General features: G+C 34.4%; 3 protein-coding genes across 6 annotated transcripts in view; 1 reads left to right on the top strand and 2 right to left on the bottom strand.

Annotated features, from left to right (window-relative positions):
- Positions 1-278: 278 nt before the first annotated feature.
- LOC105128744 (serine/threonine protein phosphatase 2A regulatory subunit B''alpha-like) lies at positions 279-8,329 on the bottom strand. Of its 3 annotated transcripts, none has more exons than XM_011030544.1 (13): positions 7,817-8,329; positions 7,047-7,289; positions 6,815-6,920; positions 6,513-6,612; positions 6,033-6,138; positions 5,814-5,904; positions 4,831-4,972; positions 4,288-4,435; positions 4,057-4,166; positions 1,903-2,059; positions 1,694-1,819; positions 1,406-1,555; positions 279-948 (listed from the first exon to the last, which is right to left on the bottom strand). In XM_011030544.1, exons 1-12 carry the CDS (start codon positions 7,970-7,972, stop codon positions 1,415-1,417), a joined length of 1,626 nt encoding a protein of 541 aa, XP_011028846.1. In that variant the 5' UTR covers positions 7,973-8,329; the 3' UTR covers positions 279-948; positions 1,406-1,414. The 3 variants fall into 3 exon arrangements, with proteins under 3 accessions (XP_011028846.1, XP_011028845.1, XP_011028847.1); XM_011030543.1 differs by having other exon boundaries at positions 279-930; positions 7,817-8,328; XM_011030545.1 differs by lacking the exon at positions 7,817-8,329 and adding an exon at positions 7,480-7,615 and having other exon boundaries at positions 279-930.
- A 4,532-nt stretch (positions 8,330-12,861) lies between these two features.
- LOC105128743 (vacuolar protein sorting-associated protein 2 homolog 3-like) lies at positions 12,862-16,709 on the top strand. Its single transcript, XM_011030542.1, has 11 exons — positions 12,862-13,049; positions 13,310-13,354; positions 14,319-14,353; positions 14,435-14,485; positions 14,812-14,916; positions 15,026-15,097; positions 15,348-15,419; positions 15,523-15,603; positions 15,970-16,005; positions 16,092-16,147; positions 16,440-16,709. Exons 1-11 carry the CDS (start codon positions 12,890-12,892, stop codon positions 16,489-16,491), a joined length of 765 nt encoding a protein of 254 aa, XP_011028844.1. The 5' UTR covers positions 12,862-12,889; the 3' UTR covers positions 16,492-16,709.
- A 571-nt stretch (positions 16,710-17,280) lies between these two features.
- The window catches only part of LOC105128742 (casein kinase I-like), a 6,724-nt gene continuing 4,969 nt past the window's right edge, over positions 17,281-19,035 (bottom strand). The window contains exons 12-14 of one of the 2 annotated variants that reach the window (XM_011030539.1): positions 18,924-18,987; positions 18,460-18,569; positions 17,281-17,845 (exon numbers count right to left, since the gene is read on the bottom strand). In XM_011030539.1, coding sequence (XP_011028841.1) covers positions 17,564-17,845; positions 18,460-18,569; positions 18,924-18,987 — 456 coding nt within the window. In that variant the 3' untranslated portion in view covers positions 17,281-17,563. The remainder of the gene's footprint in view (positions 17,846-18,459; positions 18,570-18,923; positions 18,988-19,035) is intronic. The other variant, XM_011030540.1, reaches the window with a different exon arrangement.

The following is a 19,035-nucleotide window of genomic DNA, read 5'->3' as shown; positions in this document are numbered from 1 at the left end:
ATGGAGGTATTGAGTAAGAGTAATAGTATGTCTTCGAAGGGCATGTTGATATGGAGGAGACGGCAGGCCTGGTGGCTACCACCCACATGCGGGGCCAGAGACTGCACTAGCATTTTCTGAGAGGGTTCCAATAAGCACCTTCATCTGGTTGTTAACGGTCCCGCCCTAGTTTCATTAATGACCTGGACAGACTAACTGCAGGTGCTTACTAATTAAAACTTGCTGCCAGCAGGTGGCAGAACATTCAACAGTTGCCAGATTATGAACATCACAACATAGGCAGCCCTTGGCATTGTAAACAATTTTTTTGCTTCCAGAGAACAGTAATGAACAAGAATGCTCTTTGTTTCAGAGCTACGGGTGGGCTTATATATTTGCACACCTCCCACCCACCCACCCGCCCAAAAACTGCTAAAACACGGTGGACAACCTACTCTCTCAACGGAATTTTTGTGTCCCTCTTCACGAATCCAATTAAAGAACATATTACGAGTGCCAAACAGAAAAGAGAGTGGACCGACGAGAGCATCTGACCAACAAAATATACCGTTACAAGCTTACAAGACAAGCGTACCAGCTGCCTTTCCATAAATAACAGAAGCTCGAGAAAAATCATCCAGAAATGGAGCTGCTTCCCTGGAAGCAAAATAGCCACCAAACAGCAATCATATGAACTTTTGTTACCTGGGTGATGAATAATCACCGCATGACAGTCATCTCTCCCACCCAATAAAGCATCTGGCATTCCTGGAAATCACTGTAGAACTCGGGGGTGAATGTTGACGTTATTGCACAAAGGCAGCTATGTTGCCGGTTGGAGCATGTCAAAACAACAGAACAGATTTTGATGAGTTCCGCTGAGGAGTATTACGTCCAAGTAATAAATTTTCATTCCGTACCCAAAGAAGCAACAAGAGATATTGTGGGTAACTGCAAACACGCAAAGGACTAGAAATATTGAGTTCAACATATGAATAATCTAAAAAAAGGAATGTTGGAATATTTCTTAAATCCAAAAAATATAAATTTCTGTAAACATCGTTCATCACCAACAAATTAGCAAGGAAAGACATTTATTGGCAGAAATAAAAAAGATAACAAACATCTGAGATATATTTGGTAGTAGGTAGATTAACGGGTGAAATAAACAATTCCAACAACAAAAAAAAGCAGCAAATTCCTCAAAAGAAGCCTAGGGCCTCTGCTGACATTTTAATGATTCTCCCTTTACAATATGGGAAGTTCAAAATTCTTATTGGAAAGTCAGAACTACCATTTGTTTTTTGAAATTTGAAAATGATAGAATTTCAGGCAAAGTATAAAACTCAACTGAAATAAAGGCACTGCAAAATTTTACATATCTCTCTTTTGAGGGAAGTCAACCTCATTCCTAACACAACCTTACCTCAGTAACCTAAAAAGGAGCCTCAAATGATTCATCCCAAACTTCTGCACTTCCATTTGAGACATCTTCAACATCTTCTTCCATTGAAAGCCTGATATATTCTCTATGTGCAAAGCGATCCCCCCCTGTTAAAGTTGGCTCCTCACGCTCCTGCCCACACCAAAAAATGCCAATTAGGCCGTTATGATCCGTGAACATATGATAATGAAACCAGCATCATTGGATCCTCAATATATTATTATATAAAAGCTAAAAAGCAAGGGAGCAATATTAAAATGCTGAATGTACCTGGCGAATGAGAAAGGGATCACGGCTTTCAAAAGCTACAAACTTATTGAGGTTGAAAAGGATATTGAAAACATTTCCTGAAAGTTTGCATCCTTTCAAGTCACGCAGTGTGATATAATCTTCCCTCTGCAACAAAAAAGTGTCAAAGGAAATGTAAGCTAACACAAAAGGACAAGGATTCCAAGATATCCAAAGAAACACGTATTTACCTCTGGTGCAATCATGTCAACTATTTGACACAAGATATCCTCAAATAGCACAGGTTCCTGGGCCATGCATTCTATTCGGTGAAGCTGCTCCTCATAGAAGTATTGCAATTCATTGGGTGTCAACACACCATTTCCATCTAAATCCAAGCACTTGAACCTGCAAATAAAACTAAACAAGATAAGAGAGGACAGCCAATACAAACATAGATGACTTCCACAGACATAGAGCATCAGAAAACAAGGTAGACCCTGACACAAGATTTAAATAGAGGAAGCTTTCAATACACTTGAGCATTAAGGAGAGTGGATGAGATGTAACATGGATGACTTCCATAAGCCAGTGGATGCAGCTTTTTCTAAGATAACAAGGCCACATACAAACAAGCATAGATCACTTCCACAGACACAAAGAAAAACAAATCAGGACTTGTGTGTTAGGCCTTGGTACAAGAATTGAATAGAGGAAGCTTTTCAAATCATTGGCTCGTATAGGTTGTGATTGGTTTTATGTTAAAAGGGGTTAAACCTATTTTAACCTTGTTTGGTACATTTTGAGGCAAAATTAAGGGTTTAACACTAAACCTCAAAAAGGAGGTTAAGCGTTGACCTAGGTGAAGGTGGGGGGGGGTGCTATGGGAGAATTTTTTTTGGGATTTGTGCAATTTTATTTTTTTTTCAAATTCACCCATTTGTTTGGGAGAATTGTTTTTGGGATTTGTGCAATTTTTTTTTTTTTTCAAATTCACCCATTTGTTTGATTCCCTTTTCGCTTTATGGCATAAACATGTTATATATATTTTTATTATATTTAATTTAAATATTGATTTAAAATTTATTGGATCACACATTTACACATAATTTTCACACCTATCAGAAGTCCTAAATACCTACCCTTTAACCACTTTTTTACACACTTAACACTTCATCCATTAACACCTAATCTATCAAAACTTAACCTCAATTTTTTAACTGCAAACTAAACACGAACTTAGGAGAGTGGAAGGGATGCACACTTTAGTATAGGCTTGGTCCACTTTGTTCACAGTACAAACAAGGCACCCATAAAGGATAATGATCCCCATCTTGTAGATAGAGCTCTTTACATCACTGTTTGAAGTAAGGGTTATTATCCTGGAACAAGGGCTTTTTTTTCCCACCCTCAGGTCTAAAACAAATGAGGGAAAGAGGCTGTTCTTCATCTTTGAGGGATCAGTATCATACTCGCACCTAATTCAACTATTAGAATGGAGGTGAGACGAAACACACTGCCACTTCCCTTTGTTTAAGAATCACAAGATGAGATTTAGCAGGGAAATTGGGTGGGAGATATATAAGAGCAGTTTAGCATTCTTAGATTTTAGATCGAAAAATATGTTCATGGAAATGTTTTGGCCAGCAGGAGAGGTATATAATTTTTTACTGATTGAATCACTTGACTTTTAAATTAGATTTCTGAAGAATTGAGTTAGTTGGAACTAACATTAAGCAACTCAAGCAAGATGCTTCAAGAAATATGGAAGGATACAAGTAGCAATGTTATTCAAACATCACCTAACTGAACAAAGTGTACACGTCAGAAGTTGATAATCATTTTCTCCCAGTCCTGTCCATATCATTCTTTTAAAAGCACCTACTTTTTCAATATTACGTGAATCCCAGGACAGATGTCTGTCGTCAATATGTGTCTTGTCATTTATACAAATTATTATTGTGCTAAAAGGATAAGCCTACACCCACGGCACAGAGAAATTTAGCTGGAAAATAGTTACTCAAACTATGGACATCACTCAAATTGACAATCTCCATCAAACAGATCAAGTGAAATGGCTAATTAGATCCAACTTTTTATAATTTCTTCCGAGCTTAATGCTGACTTTTGACATTTTGAACAAAAATTACCATTGTTCATCAACACAAAATAAAAGGTGTCCATCAAAAAATGCATCTCCCACAATATCTGTATCCTAATAAACAAGTCCCTAAATTTTATTTCTTTTGTTTATGTATCCATTTTGATCTGAACAGACAAACAATTATCACAAGAAAATCACCTTGTTGTCAAGTATGCAGAAACTTCACGTCCCATTTGTCATTCAAATCATTCCCAACGATGAAATGAAAGGTAAAAGTCCAAGAAAAGAAAGCAGATAATACCAGTATTCAAGGCTGGGCTCAGATGATTTGTCCTCCTCTGAGAGCATGAAGTAAACAAAATCTTCATAACACATCTTCCCTTCAACATTGCTAGTAAACTTCCTTGGCACCTACGATGAAATTAAAGCACGGACACAATATTTACTCCTCATTTAGAAGAAATGTCTCTAAAAAAGTCAAAGTTCAATTGTATCAAGCTTCAGAGAAGGAAGCAATATGACACCAACCAACCTGTGAAAAAATTCTATCAACAATCCTGTAGGTAAGGGCATGATTACCATATCTGACAAGATTCTCCTTGTCGATCAAGAAATCATGGTCTGTATCCAGCTCCCAAAACTTGCAGTATATTACATAGAAATGTTCATAAGAGAAGTACCTAAAACAAAGGGCAGCACATGGTTGTAAACTCACATATAATAATTATTAGAATCAATTCATGTAAATCCCATATGCTAGTCTTTCCATATTATCATTTATCAACCAAGAAAACGAGTCAAACACCTTAATAATAAGGACATAATTTTCAAATAGAAATACAACAGTAGAATGTCATTTGGTGACTTGGCGAGTTGAGTTTTAGATCAAAATGGTTATAAACTATTTTTATGCCTATAAAATGAGATTTACATGCTTGAATGCATACACTAGTAAGGATGTTGAGGGCTTGCTGTTTAATTAAATTGAGATAAGAAAATGACATTCCATTTTCTAGCTATTCCTATTAATTTTAAAAAAAAAAAAATCATTTAAAGAGTTTGCTGGCACCCTGACCTTATAACTTTGTTAATGTCGTCTTCTTCATCTGCATGGTGCATTGCATCAATAAGATTTCCACGTTTCAGCTCCCGGAGTGTAAGACAGCCATTTCCTGATCTATTGATGTAGTAAAATATTCTGTATATGACAGTTTCAGCTGGGCCATTACAACAAGTGTTCTTATTGGTCAATATCAGTTGCAGAAATGGAAAACTTCAACAATTTGAGAGGGAAAAAAAGCGTTACAATGATGAGAGAGTATATAAAAGTCATCCAAAAGGAAGCCTGTAAGATAAAATGGCCAGTTAGGTGCAGCCATTTCTGACTCAATAAACCCTTATTTGGCATTGACTCATTTATGTCTCAGTCGATCCCAAATGTTGTCATACAAATCAAGGAAAAATAACTGTATATCCATAAATCGATCAATTCCAGCCAAATCTCACAAACTAAATCCCTCATCAAGATATAATAAGAATCAAGTATCATAATTGATTAGGACTGCAGTTTGTAATTATTTATATTTGTATGGTATTATTTGATTTTGTCCCCTAAGTCCAAAATCATTACTGTTTGCACATCTGAATGGTCCAGCATTCTTTTAAAACTGAAAACCATTAAAAAAACCTGTGGTAACATGCAACAAAAAGCTCCTTCCATAGGTAAAACAAGAAACTTTTCCCTTTCCCCTTTCGATAACCGCAACGATTATAATCAATAACACCTGCTCCGTCTTTTTTGACTAAAACCTTTGATATAGTCAACAAGATTAGGATATGGACAACAGATACCACAGATATGGTGAACTCTGAAATGATCACCCCCCCCCCCCCCCCCTGTAAATTGTTTTAGTAAATAATTGCATGAAGCAAGAGGAAGGAATCACTGAAATCAAGGGCAAAGCTTCCTTTTCAAAAATTAAGCAACACCTCAACAATAAATGTTGGTGATGCTTAGCTGAAAAGCTAAAATAACACACTGATTAATGAAGTGCTTACCATATCTTTCTTGAAATTCAGGAGTATTCTGTAAGAATTCCAACCCTGAATGAGTTGCCAAAAGTTCTCGAAGAATAGGTTTGAAATCAGACTGATATGGTCAAAGTAAAAATGATAATTAGTCCAAGAAAAATTATTGTTTGAATACAGGAGCTACCAGGAAGCCAAATTCAATATGTTCAACAAATGCATAGAAAACAATAGGATCGCATAATGAACCTGAGTAAGGTATTTGCAGTCTGGCTGTTTTAGAATATTGAATATTTGAGTTGCTACGTCCAATGTTAGCATGTTGCTATCCACCCAGTATTTGACAAACGCATCCCTACGAACAAACAACATGAGTAAGGACCCGATAAAACATATATTCAGAAGAGTCAATGCACCCAGCACCAATCACTATGAAATAATGGGGTGGGTTAATACTTGAGAAACAAGTCATTAATCCCTCCCAAAATACAGCAACCGATAAACATGGCATCTATGAAGATTAAGCGGAAGCTAAACTTCCATTGGTGATGTAAACTGGGCACAAAATGCATTTATACACAGGAAAGAAAAAATAGCATGTTCGAGAATTGCAAAATAATTAACAAGCTAAAAAGTTTTGTAAGGAGAAAGGCTGGGGGCAAGATCCTAAAAGTTTAAACTTCTTCTGGTCAAAAATAAAATATTTAGGAACAGAGCAGAAGCACCTACCTGGTCACTATCCCAGTGCAGTCAACATCAATCTTTGTGAAAAGCGCATAGGAGAAGAAGGATGGTAACTTGCAAACTATCTTTGTAACAGGTTTAAATTCTGCACTACAAAAGCATAAAGATTAATTGCTTTGAAGTTAATGTGTATCTTCTCTTTCCCTCTGTCTTGGCACAACAAGGGATGGAAAGAAAAACAAAGAGCCTTCAGCAATAAAATGAAGGTATTCTTTCCCCCATAAGATAAAAAGAAAAGATTGTGCTTAGAGTGAAAGGATGAGTTATGAATTGGTTATGGTTCTAACCATCAATGAGTAGCCCATCCAGATCATTTCTGAAAAGATGATTAATTCTAGAAAGACAATTTTCTTTGAGTTCACTTGCTGCTGGACGACCATTTTGAAAATAAAACTGCAAGCAAATGAATGCATAAGTACTCCAGCCTTGAGCACACAAGAAGATAAGAATTTCCAATTAACAAGTCAACCTCAATTATGACAGTATCTTACAAAAAAACCTGACAGAAGTAAACGAGACCTGAGGTATAACTTCCCGTACAGGTTCCCTGACTAATTTTAACGGGGAACCTAGAGAAGAAGGACTAGTTTTCTGCTTAGACGTGCATGGAGAACCAGATGAACTTCTTGGTGAAACTGGAGGTGCACTACCAGCAGGAAACATAGAAGGCAATGAATTGACCCCACCAGCACTCGCATTAGTAGAGCTACCAGGGATGTTGATGGGATTGCCAGCTTTTGCATCATCAATCAAAGTTTTCACCTGCACTCGCATTAAAAGAGTTAGTCAAGAACAGGCAAAACAATTCCATATATGGGCCTCAAAGCAAGTAATATTAAAAAAAAAATCCAATCAACCAGATATGAATCATCATAAATCAAGTCCCACGATAGCAAACATAGATTCGATAACATTACATGTGCAATAAACTAAAAAGGAAATCGGTAACCACCCAATTCCACCACGTAAGGTGTCCCATCTTCAAGCCTGGATATCTATAATAGAGATAGGACACAGTGGGCTTCTACCTAATGGTAGAGAAAGAGGAGACACGGTGGGCTTCTCTCTACCTATAGGTAGACAAAAGATGGATGCTATTATCGAAAAAAAAAGAAAAAAAAATCAGAACAGTAGTAAATTACGCCATAATAACATTAAAAAGGATAAAAACCATGGCATCGTCATCAAAGAACCTCAAACCGATTTCACACTACGACTTGCAAATTTATATAATTGAATAATTAAATGACAGTAATTATAGAAAAAGAAAAAAAGAAAAGTAGCAGTACCAGTCGAGAGGTGTCAGAAAGCGAAATCCACTGAGAGAACAGGTCCTCGGCAAGTTGAGGATTTTCTTTAAGCACAGAAGAAGAAACTTCTGGTAGCTGTAGCAGTCCAGTGTCCAAACAACAAACTTCTTCTCCTACTACTCTATCAATATCCATCGCTTCTTCCACAACCAAACCCTAATTCCTCAAAAATAAGCTTCAGAATTCGAAGATCGATAGTGAAATTCGATTGGAGATGGATGGTTGAAATTGTTCAAGAGGCGGGAAGAGCGATGTGATTGCAGTTTGTTACGAAGAGACGAGAGAGAGGGCGGGAGGGAGTGCAGTTGAAGGGGAGAGGGTGGGGGGAGGGGGGAGGAGGTGAGCGAGAGCGAGAAGGGGGCGAGTTTCGAAGTAACAGAAACCGCCCAGGAGAGATGCCGTACAGGAACAGAAGTCCGAGAGTTTCTCTCTTTCTTCTACCCAGCAAACATACTTGTGAGACCCGACCCCGGAAAAGGGCTGAGTCATTGAGTTATTGGATAATCTACGAGTCACTGAATCAATCAGCAAGGCCAATCGTTTTTAATAGAACAGTATTATTTCCCTCTTTTAAAAAATAATTGATTTTTATCACCGAGTTAATTAAATTATTAAAAATTTAGCCAAGTCAGTAAGATTTTACCGGATTAATTCTTATTTGAATCAACTAAAAAATTTAATCCGGTTCATGTCTCAGATTTTCCTGATCGAACCGTCAATCAGGCTGAGTTTAACAAACATGAACAAGAGATTTTGTTCAATTCAAGCTTCTTGTTCAGCGACATTGGCTGTCTAGCTGGCCGACAACCTGATTTGTATGAATTTTTATACGTATTTTTATACGGTCCGTTATGTATTAACTTTAACTTCACGTGGAGGAGCTTTTTTCTGTCTTGATATTTTCTCGTTAAGGACATGCGTCGTACAGATGAGTGGATGCGCCTTTTCTTTTTTATTTTTTTCTGGATTTTCTTAGGGTTCGATGATGGGTTTTTTTGACGTCTCTGCAATGGTGAGCGGGTGCATTTTTTTTTTTAGTTTTATTTATTTAGTGGAAAATTTTAGAATTTTTAGAAAAATAAAAAAACTAAAGAAAATGTGTTCATCAGGTGAAAGTGATGCTGTTCGAGATTTTTCACCATGATTTCTTCAATTTTAAAGATGAAAATATATAAAAAAATATATATTTTTTAAAATTCTTCGCTGGAAAAACAAGAAACTTTGTGTTTTATGAAAAATGTATTTAACAGAGAAGGAAGAAACTGGAAAATTAAAAGACTATTTTTTTAAAGCAAACATGATATTTATCATGATGGGAAAGAGAGTAATGTACTAAATTACATGTGATAATTTCTCAATTTATTTAAAATACTTAACGGTAAATTTCATTAATTAAAAAAAACAAAAACAAAGCACTCAACGTATTTTTCAACCATAAAATTTACTCGTTGGATCTTGTTCCACTGGTTCCTAGCATTCAAAACCATGGATTTTGACCAGAAAAAAGGTTAAAAATCATGATCCGGAACGAATGCAGTTAAAACATAGAACGCTTTTTATTTATTATTAAAAAAACAAAGAGATTAGGGTTTTAATGTGAATTTCTGTACAGGGCAATATTGTTTGGAATAATTTTTTTTACTATTAATATTTTTTATTTTTTATTATTAAATTTATTTTTTATTGATAAATTTATTTTTTATTGAGTTATCTTATTTTTATGATGCGGGATATAAATTTATCAGATTAATTTAATTGATTCAAAATTTATTTTTAAATTAGTTTTTTTCCAAATTTATCATTTGATACTAGATTGAATCAGTGCTTTCATATATTAAAAAAAACCTTTTAACATGGTATTTATTTTTATTGGGTTATTTTAATTTTGTGACTTGGATCACGAGTATGATGGATTGACATTGTTGATTTTTTTTTTTTCTTGGTTAATTTTTTTTAATTTCATCATTTAATCTTTGGTTGATTGAGAATTAAAATTTGTAATTTGTTTTTTTTGCTTTTTGTATACTAGATTATTCTTGTTTCATAACCCGATAATAGTGCTTAATAAGTTACATCAAGTTAATTCAGGGTGTTTTTTTGTATTGTTTTTTCAAAAAAAAAAAAAATTATCATTCAATACTTAGTTTATTAAATATTGAGTTTCATGGTTTGTTTTGATTTGCGTTCTACGAAGATATCTTGGTTTTATAATTGAGGTCAAGGTTTTTACATTTTAATTCTGATTAAATTGAGTTTTTTTTATTATTATTATTTCTAATAGGTTATCTTGAACTTATTATGAGAGTCACAAGTCCTTTACCATTTAATTTACTCGATTTTTTTTTTTTTTTTTTTTTTTAAGTTTTTCATTTAATATTGTGTTTGAATGAAAATTAAGTTTTGTGGTTTATTTTTTTTATTAAATTATCTCAATCATATGACCTGAAAATAATGCTTAATGCGTTAATTCAAGTTGACTTAACTTATTCTTTGTTTTATTTTTTAATTAAACATTTTAAAAAAAATCATCATTTAACCTGACATGGTCGATTATAAATTAAACTTTACAATTTATTTTAATTTGTTTTTCATGGAATTATTTTGATCCCGCGATCAAAGTTGCAAATTAACATATTAGCTTGAGTTAAATCATGTTTTTTTTTAAAATTTTTTTTATAAGATTCTCTTGATCTGATGACCCGAGTCACAAGTTTGATGGGTTGATGCGGATCATTGTTTATATTCTTTATTTAATTGATTTTGTTTTTAAACCTGGATAGTGAATTTTATAGGCTAACTCCAGTTATTTTTTAAAAAATTTCTTAAATCATTATTTAATATCATATCAACTGAAAATCAGGCTTCATAAGCTGTCTTAATTTGCTTTATATAAAATTATTATGGTTTTATAACCCATCATTTTTATAGGTCACTTTACTTGCTTTTAGATCCACAAAGTCAACCAAATTATATTAAATCAACTTTTACATAGTTTTTTTCACTAAGAAAACATTAGTAGTGTTTCAATGTTTTTTTTATGTTTAATAAAAATTTAAATCAACTTGGCCCATATCACATCATAAATCAATGATCCAGCTTAGTATTGTGTTTGGGTTTTCAATCTCGTTAGGTATTATGACAATGAATGTTTTTTAAAGTATTTTTTATTTAAAAATATATTAAAATATATTTTTTAAAAATTATTTTTAATACTAGTATACAAAAAAATAAAAACATAAAAATAATTTATTTAAATAAAAAATAAAAAAATCTTATTTTTTAAAAAATATTTTTAAAATAAAGAAACAACCATGCCCTATAAAAGCAGCATGATCTGCACCGCAAGCAATAAAGTACTGAAAATAATAATAAATAAAATGACAATTCAAAAAGTTTATCAAACACACCAATATCATGCGAAAACCTAGTAAAATTCAATTGGGTTTGTTTTTTTTAACATAACAACTAAGACGATTCTCTGCCATTGCTCCATGACCAGTTGATCTCTTTCATTTTCTTAGCGATGTATGCTGCACGTGAGAAGCACAAGATACCATCTATTCAATGTGTATATAGAGTGTTTAAATTAAAATTGTATTGAAATAATTTTTTTCAACAAATCTTATTTTATTTTTTATATTAACACAACAAAACCTAAAAAAATATTATTTTGATATTTTTAGATAAAAAATAATTTAAAAAATACTTTGAAAAAATAAGCTGCAGTGCAAAAAAAAAAAAAACACTCAATTGAACAATTGCGAAGGATGCATAATAAATACCAGTTCAAACAATGTCAGAGTAGAAGAGAATATACATACCAAGCAAATACCCTTTGGTTTGAAAAAATATATAATACTCAAAGGAAGTGGTTCAGCGAATACACAAAAGACTCGTTCAATTTAAAATTTCAGATCCAATTATACTCCTTTTATCTTGAAATCTCTGATATTTAACATGATTCAAGTACTTTTTCCTCGTAAGATTTTCAAAATAGAAAATACACACGAGCCTAAGAGTCATCAATGGAGTTGTTTAATTATCTTTCAAATGACGATCTTATTGACTGACTTTGAAAATTTATTTCACTTGTACATGAGTTAATGATGTACATAAAATATATAAATGGAAACCATGCAGAGTAGCAATCTTTGTTGTTGTTTTTTTTAACCGTGTGAAATTATTTAGTTTATATATATTTTAATTAATTTTTAAAAATTTTAAAGTTAATAATTATACAAATCTCTAATAACCTTAAAATATATGCTACTTAAACTAGTAATTTTTGCAAAACAAACTAAAAATTTAATCAACTAAGCTACACCTATCATTAGCAATCTTAATTAATAAAATATATAAATAAAATATATTTGATCAAAGTTAAGCTTAGTAAATTGAAAAAAAAAAATTAAAAACAAAAAAAGTTGTTTAGATAAATATACTGACATGAATTGATGCCGTAACTCATGAATTGATCCAATATTTTAGTGAATTGTATCTCTTTTTAAGCCAGACAACTATAAGTTCAATATATTGTTTTTAAACAAGACTCGACTTCATGGATGAACCTAAAGACCTTGCCTTGGACGAGGCTGAGTTTCATTTAAAAATGGACATGTAATTGGCATTGGCAAATCCAAGTGCTTGAAAAGTCAACATGTCCTCGTAATGTAGTAAAAACTCAAACAAACTCTAATCATATTTTAATAAATAATATTAATTTAATTATTTTAATTTTTTATTTAAAATAATATTATTTTAAATAAAAATAGCAACAAATCAACTTATAAATTAAATTAATCAGCTCAAGCTGTGAACTAGGTATAAGTTTCAGAACCCTGTCCGAGACACGCAATACAAAGAAAGGAACCTACAGGGAAGGAGGTGTTGTCGTTTACCCTCCAATTCCAAAGAAGAGTCAAAATATAAAAAAAAATAAAAATCTCGAGAAGATAATTACATACTGACATATTTACAGTCCAGCCCCTCATCACTAACGTATATTTTAGTAGATAAATAGAATAAGGAAGGAGAAAAAAAGCGCAAAATTTCATGCGCTTTCTCTCCGACCCAAACAGTACCTGTCCTCTCCGTATCTGTTTCTCAGCTTATCTCCTCAGCAAACAACGTTGTTTAGAAATCAAAATCCTCTGTTTTTTTCAGTCAATAATAATAAAAATGAACCTTTTCAACAAGAAACCAAATCCTAAAGGTTCGACCATGCCCCCCCTCTCTGTTCCATCAATTCCATGACTGCTTGCTTGATCATCTCTGTCTGTTATATCCGTGCAGTCGCTCGAATTTGTTGCTCTTCTTTGATTGATAAAGCCATCCAATTTATCTCACCAGCGTCTTAGTTTTTTTGAGTTGACCTGTTTTTTTTTCTTTCCTTTCTGAGATGTGGAATTGATGCAGCTCTGCTTTGATTTTTTTCCCTGGGTTAAATTGTGAATTTCTTTTTTGGTTGCGCAGAGGCTCTTCGAGACAGTAAGAGAGAAATGAAAAATTCTACTAGAGGTATTTGCACTGCTATTTTCTACTTCTAGCCAAGTTTACTTTCAGCTTTCGAATTCAAAACCAGATTAAATGCAAAGGGTGATCAAACTCTTAAGAAATCCTATCATATAGCACTGAATTTACTTGTATTTTCCTTTTCTTTTTGGTTTTGGTTTTGAGTTTTTTCGAGTAGAAAAGAAGGGACATGTGATTTGGTTCGTTATGGTGGTTTGTATGGAAATGGAACTTAGTGAGATAACTAAAGAAGCTCAAATGGGTCGTGTTTCCATTTGCTGAACTGTTAGCCAGGGTGTTTAGATTCAAGAACCTGGTACCACCTTCTATTATTTGGATTATGAAGTGAAATGGGTCGGCCTGTTAGTTGTTGAAAGCCAAGGGATGACATTGGATTTTTGTTTCGGGTAACCCAGAAAGTTACTTCAGGGTAGGTCCTCCTCTGGGAAGTTGAATGATTGTCAGTAATGATGGTCGAGGGTGGAGGAAATGGTGGGAACTTATATATGATGTAAACTTCATTGCAACTTACTGTGCCATCATGCAAAGACGAGATCTTCTCAAATAAAAAATAAAGCAAATAGAATGATGCAGTTTCCTCATATGGTTGCTATGTTAGAGACAGACTAGAGCTTCTGTGGTACAAGTGCATCAAATTTATGGACCCATCAAGTTCTTGCCTTTACTTGTCTTAACCTATTGAATGATCACATAAGTCTGAAAAACATGGAAGACAATTTTGTAAAGCTCTTGATTTTGGGATCCTTTTTGGACTGCCAAGAGCACAGGGTCTTAAATGGTATTTTGGGGCCGGCACTGTCATTTTACTTTCTCCATGTCATCGAATCCCAAGATGTAATTATGGAGGGAGAATTAAACTATCTTCTGGTTATCATCCTGTTAGATTACAAGGCGGGAAACTTTTTCGAATCTCATGTTATTGTTTTTTCTGGCTTTCACCTTGATTCAGGTTTAGAGAAGGAAATCGGAGCGCTGCAGCTAGAAGTAAGTAAATGTTGTAGAATGATGATTTCTTTTTACAGTTTTGCTGTTAGATTAGATCTAACATATTTGTCATCTCTTCAGGAAAAGAAGCTTGTTGCGGAGATAAAACGAACAGCTAAGACTGGAAATGAGGTATCTTGCTTTAATATAGATTATCCTTGCTGCAAGAAGACTTAAGTTGCTGTGTTCTGTAACTTTTCCATAACAATATTCATTCCTATTTCTTGAATAATGAATACTGAACGTCATGTTCTTCTACTTAGGAGCTAGATGTCCATTATGAGTTCAAGTAGTATTTAATGCAGTGCTCTGCATTCAGCAGGGATCATTTTAGCAAAATTTTCAAAAGATATGAAGCTTGTTGACAAGTGTCATTGCCTTCAAACAGCCTCCTAGTTAATCCTTTTCAATTCTTCTCTGATTGTTTTTTTTTTTAATCTGGACAATGCATTTTGTAGGCAGCTACTAAAATTCTAGCCCGGCAGCTAATCAGGCTCAGACAGCAAATAGCTAATTTACAAGGTAGTCGAGCTCAAATGAGAGGCATAGCAACTCATACACAGGTAAAGCTGTGAAACCATGTCCTTTTTTCCTTACTGAGGCAAAATGGGTGGATTGCTCTTTTTAGTGCATGTGCAATGTGTTCTTAACAATGTTTATCTGCTTCACCAGGCAATGCATGCCCAGTCTTCAGTTGCTGTTGGTTTAAAAGGTGCCAATAAGGCAATGGAAGCTGTGAATAAGGTTAGTCATAGACTCATAATATATGTAAGGGCTTTGTATTGATCAAATGTTAGATTAGTATCAACATATTTTAAGATGCAAGGCTGAACACTGATAATGAGCTTTAATTTGAAAGCAGCTGTGATAAGAACAGTATACAATTTCTTTTAACTCAATTTTTATTTCATTGCTACACAAATTAGAACTTAGAAATTTGCATTTTTTACTTTGTTTTGGGGCAATCCTGATGACTATTATGATTTAACTGCAGCAAATGGCGCCTGCAAAGCAAATGAAGGTTATAAGAGAGTTTCAGAAGCAGTCAGCACAGATGGATATGACTGTAAGATCATGCTTTTAGTTCAAAATAATATACCATGATAGGAAGTTCATGTTTGCCATTCTTCTCTCTCCTCAGTGGTGCTCATTTTTACTTCCCCTCGCAGACTGAAATGATGTCAGATGCCATAGATGATGCCGTAGATAGTGATGAAGCTGAGGAGGAGACTGAAGAGCTGACAAATCAGGTAGTTCATTTGCTCACATTCTTTTATCAATAGACTCGAAGACTACTTAATGTGAAACTTTGTGTAAAGTGAAAACCATTGGGGTTTTATGATATGTTGATCGATCTAGTAATCATGGATGTAATATGGAGATCTCCAAATAAGTTAGGAGTCTAGAAGTTCTTTATGACTGGATTATTGTAAGCCATCAAGTATTGAATTTCTTTTTTCTGGTTATATAACTGGATAGCTGAGAAGCAGAAGATCCTATAGAGTGAACACCCCCCTACCTATAGCAAATCATTCTTTATGAATCCACTTAGAATCTGCTGGCCTTAAAAACAAGTAGGAACTCATGACATTTTTCCTTTTTGATTTTTCTTTTAGGTGCTGGATGAAATTGGCGTTGATGTTGCCTCACAGGTTGGTGTTAGTAGCAATTCATTGTACAACTGTCGTTTTCAGTTTATTTTCCTCTTCAAAATGCTAACCTGAACTGAATTTGGCAGTTGTCAGCAGCACCAAAAGGTAAAATTGCAGGGAAGAACAGAGAGGATGCCAGCAGGTATGTTTCTGTTTCTGAATTTTGCTATCAAACAAGAAAAATATTTATATATAAAACCAATTCACCCGTGGCTTTTAAGCCAAGCTGTCACCTCATACTCTCACTGAATCGGACCTTTTTAATCAATTCATAAGGCATGATTCGGACCTTTGATCTTGGGGAATGACGGGCTTTAGCTTTGCAGTTTTTGCTAATGGGATTAAACATTCCCCAAAAAGACAAATAAAAAGGAAACCAAAAATTCAGTTTTCTCTCTCTAATGTTTGCTTATATTCTGTTTTACCCCTTGCAGTTCTGGCATTGACGAGCTAGATAAACGATTGGCAGCTCTGAGAAACCCTTAAGATGACCCACAGACAGTTCATCCTACTGGATGCTCTGAGCTTCGCTTGTGTTTGATTCTTCTTGGGGCTGCGTACATATACTCTCTTCAAAATCCATGTTTTACCATAATGTTACTCATTTGTTCACTTGTTCTAACAATTTTACAGAAGTATTTAATTGGATTAATCTCGGGTACGAGTTCGTAATGTGTTAATAATACCACTCCGCGTTGTTATAATAGCACCGTACAATTAAGGGGCCAGGGTTGCGTTTTGGCCCCAACCATAAATTCAATCCTAACTATTTAAACTCTAGTTAGGAAAAAACTATAATTTACAACTTGTTTTAAAGCTGATATCTTTTCCCCGCAACTACAACTGTATTCATAAAAATTCGGAAGCAAAACTAATGAAAGGAGTGTTGCAGAACATCACAACACTGCAATAGAGAGCCACTGGCTTTTCAGGATGCAACTGAAATAGTGTAAATTGACCTTATGATATAAACAATTTCTTGCACAAACATTTGAACATGATATTATAAGGCAGAATGCGTGGAATCCAGCTCATTTGATGACAGAAAGTGTGGAATGAGCGGGAATGAGACAGGTAAAAGGCAAGTTCAGAAGGTATAGTTCATTTAGTTAGTTTTCAGATTTATTTTCCAGAATATAACAACTTCAGAACTACTAAAAATCTACATTATCATTAATTTTAAAATCTTGAAAAATTAGTTAAGATGCACAAAACCAATCCAGACAATCCGGGCATCCATAGTTAAAAGAAATGACAAAAAAAGTAGAGAATGCGTAAAGAAACGGAGTATTAGTACAACTCAAGTACCATATTATGTAAGAGAATTCTGATACATTTGTTTCTTCTCGGATGCGTCTAAAACATGTTGCAACCGTCAGAAACATTTCAAGGGGCAAGGATGAACGAAGAAAGGTAAAAAAGACAGGAAATGTTCTATCAACATTTGACGGTGGTCTCTCATTGCGGTAATCATCTGATAATTTCCCATACACGAGGGATTATAAATTCATGTATCTATTAGATATGTGGGCATATTATTTTCTTAATCAACCCTGCGTCACTTCCTGATTGAGAGGAACTCAAAGCTCCGGAAAGTGTCCTCATGAGTGCCTCTAGCAGCTGCAGGACGTGTCTGGGATGATTTGAGATCATAACCTGGTTGAATTCTTTGAGCTGAAGTCAGACGGCCACCACTTGAGAGTAATCTGCCAGAGCGACCTTCAGCAGGTTCTCCAGATGAACTTGGTCTGCCATTTGAGTTAACAGCTTTTCTTGAGTTGCTGCCATAACGAGAAGAATTGCGCCCTTTTTCTGGCTCAGGTGGCTGAAATGAAAAGGTCTTGATAAGGATGTTAAATACAAGCAAAAGAACTCAGTGCACAGCTAAATGAAAATAAAAGGATTTGTGGAGAAAATTCTAGTAGAAAAAACAGGCTCTCTTTTCTGTTGCTTCTATTTTTGTTCAGCAGTGGAAAGTAAGGACCTCAACTGCAATTACTTATATTTAGAACTTTTAGAATTAAACCCCATGCTGCTACATGGGTATGAGAGACATTTCGAAGCACGAAGTAAATCCACAACAAGAGAAACAAAACAAGTAATCTTTTATGGACAGCATCAACTGCTATATTTGACTTCGTAATCAATACAAAGGGTCTCCAGCCTGGATCCATACAACCCAGAAGAGAAGGTAGGTGCCAGTTCCCTTAGTGTCCAAAACTTTCCAAAATCAACTTTTATAATAATGCCCAGAACTTCTCAAAACTGACTTCTACAGTGGCAACACAATAATCTATATCAAACCAGACAACAGATCAACCTTGATATAGAGATTTTGCTTGCAGAAAAACACAAGCTAACAAAACTTGGAATCAGAATTTCAAATGCAAAATGGCGTGACAACTTAGATTCTAATAGAAAAATGCGATTAGTGACATATAGGTAGGGACTTACATTATCCAAGCCCTTGTTTCTAGAATTATCATGTTGACTGGAGCTAGAGACTCTTTTAGTGGAAAATGCTTCAACTGCACCTGAGAATCTTTCCCGGATCTCTTTTCCAACTGGAGCAATGCAAAACAAGAAGTAACCACCCAAGAAATTGTGGAAAAAAAATACTAACAAGAAACTTGTATATGATACTATAACCAGCAAAGAAATTATTCCGGGCAAGGCAAAGTATAAAGTTACTAGTCTAAAAAGTTAAAGGTTTTGATGTAAAGCGCAAGCTTTTCTAAATTAAATTAAGAGGCATGTTCTAACCCATATCCTAGCTAGTGATTAGCATTCACATATCCCAAAAGCATATGACAGTCAAAATAAACATAACTTGGGGTTTCAATTAACTTGGCACCCAAACTAATTCAGTTTTGTTTAGAGCACTAAAACCAATCCAGTTCCATTTAGAGAAAGCATACCTGAGACCCTTTCTGCTGGTCTTTCAGCGGATGGTCCAGCATGACCTGGTTTCCCGCTAGAATGCTGAAAAAAGAGGCAAAAAATATCAAGGCATAATAAATCCCCCACACC

The sequence above is a fragment of the Populus euphratica genome, unplaced genomic scaffold (assembly GCF_000495115.2).
Source record: "Populus euphratica unplaced genomic scaffold, PopEup_1.0 scaffold11.1, whole genome shotgun sequence".
NCBI classification, from domain to species: Eukaryota; Viridiplantae; Streptophyta; class Magnoliopsida; order Malpighiales; family Salicaceae; genus Populus; species Populus euphratica.
Note: the sequence above shows the minus strand (reverse complement) of the source record. Positions and strands in the feature narration are given on the sequence as shown.

What these genes read in the sequence shown, in the direction of transcription:
- LOC105128744 (XM_011030544.1), bottom strand. Translation starts at nt 7,972, where the DNA reads ATGGATATTGATAGAGTAGTAGGAGAAGAAGTTTGTTGTTTGGACACT. An exon ending in TTTCTGACACCTCTCGACTG is followed by an intron (nt 7,290 to 7,816) that starts GTACTGCTACTT and finishes ATGCGAGTGCAG; the next exon opens with GTGAAAACTTTGATTGATGA. An exon ending in TTGATAGAATTTTTTCACAG is followed by an intron (nt 4,167 to 4,287) that starts GTTGGTTGGTGT and finishes ATTTCATCGTAG; the next exon opens with GTGCCAAGGAAGTTTACTAG.
- LOC105128743 (XM_011030542.1), top strand. Translation starts at nt 12,890, where the DNA reads ATGCGCTTTCTCTCCGACCCAAACAGTACCTGTCCTCTCCGTATCTGT. An exon ending in CAGCTAAGACTGGAAATGAG is followed by an intron (nt 14,486 to 14,811) that starts GTATCTTGCTTT and finishes TGCATTTTGTAG; the next exon opens with GCAGCTACTAAAATTCTAGC. An exon ending in GCGTTGATGTTGCCTCACAG is followed by an intron (nt 16,006 to 16,091) that starts GTTGGTGTTAGT and finishes TGAATTTGGCAG; the next exon opens with TTGTCAGCAGCACCAAAAGG.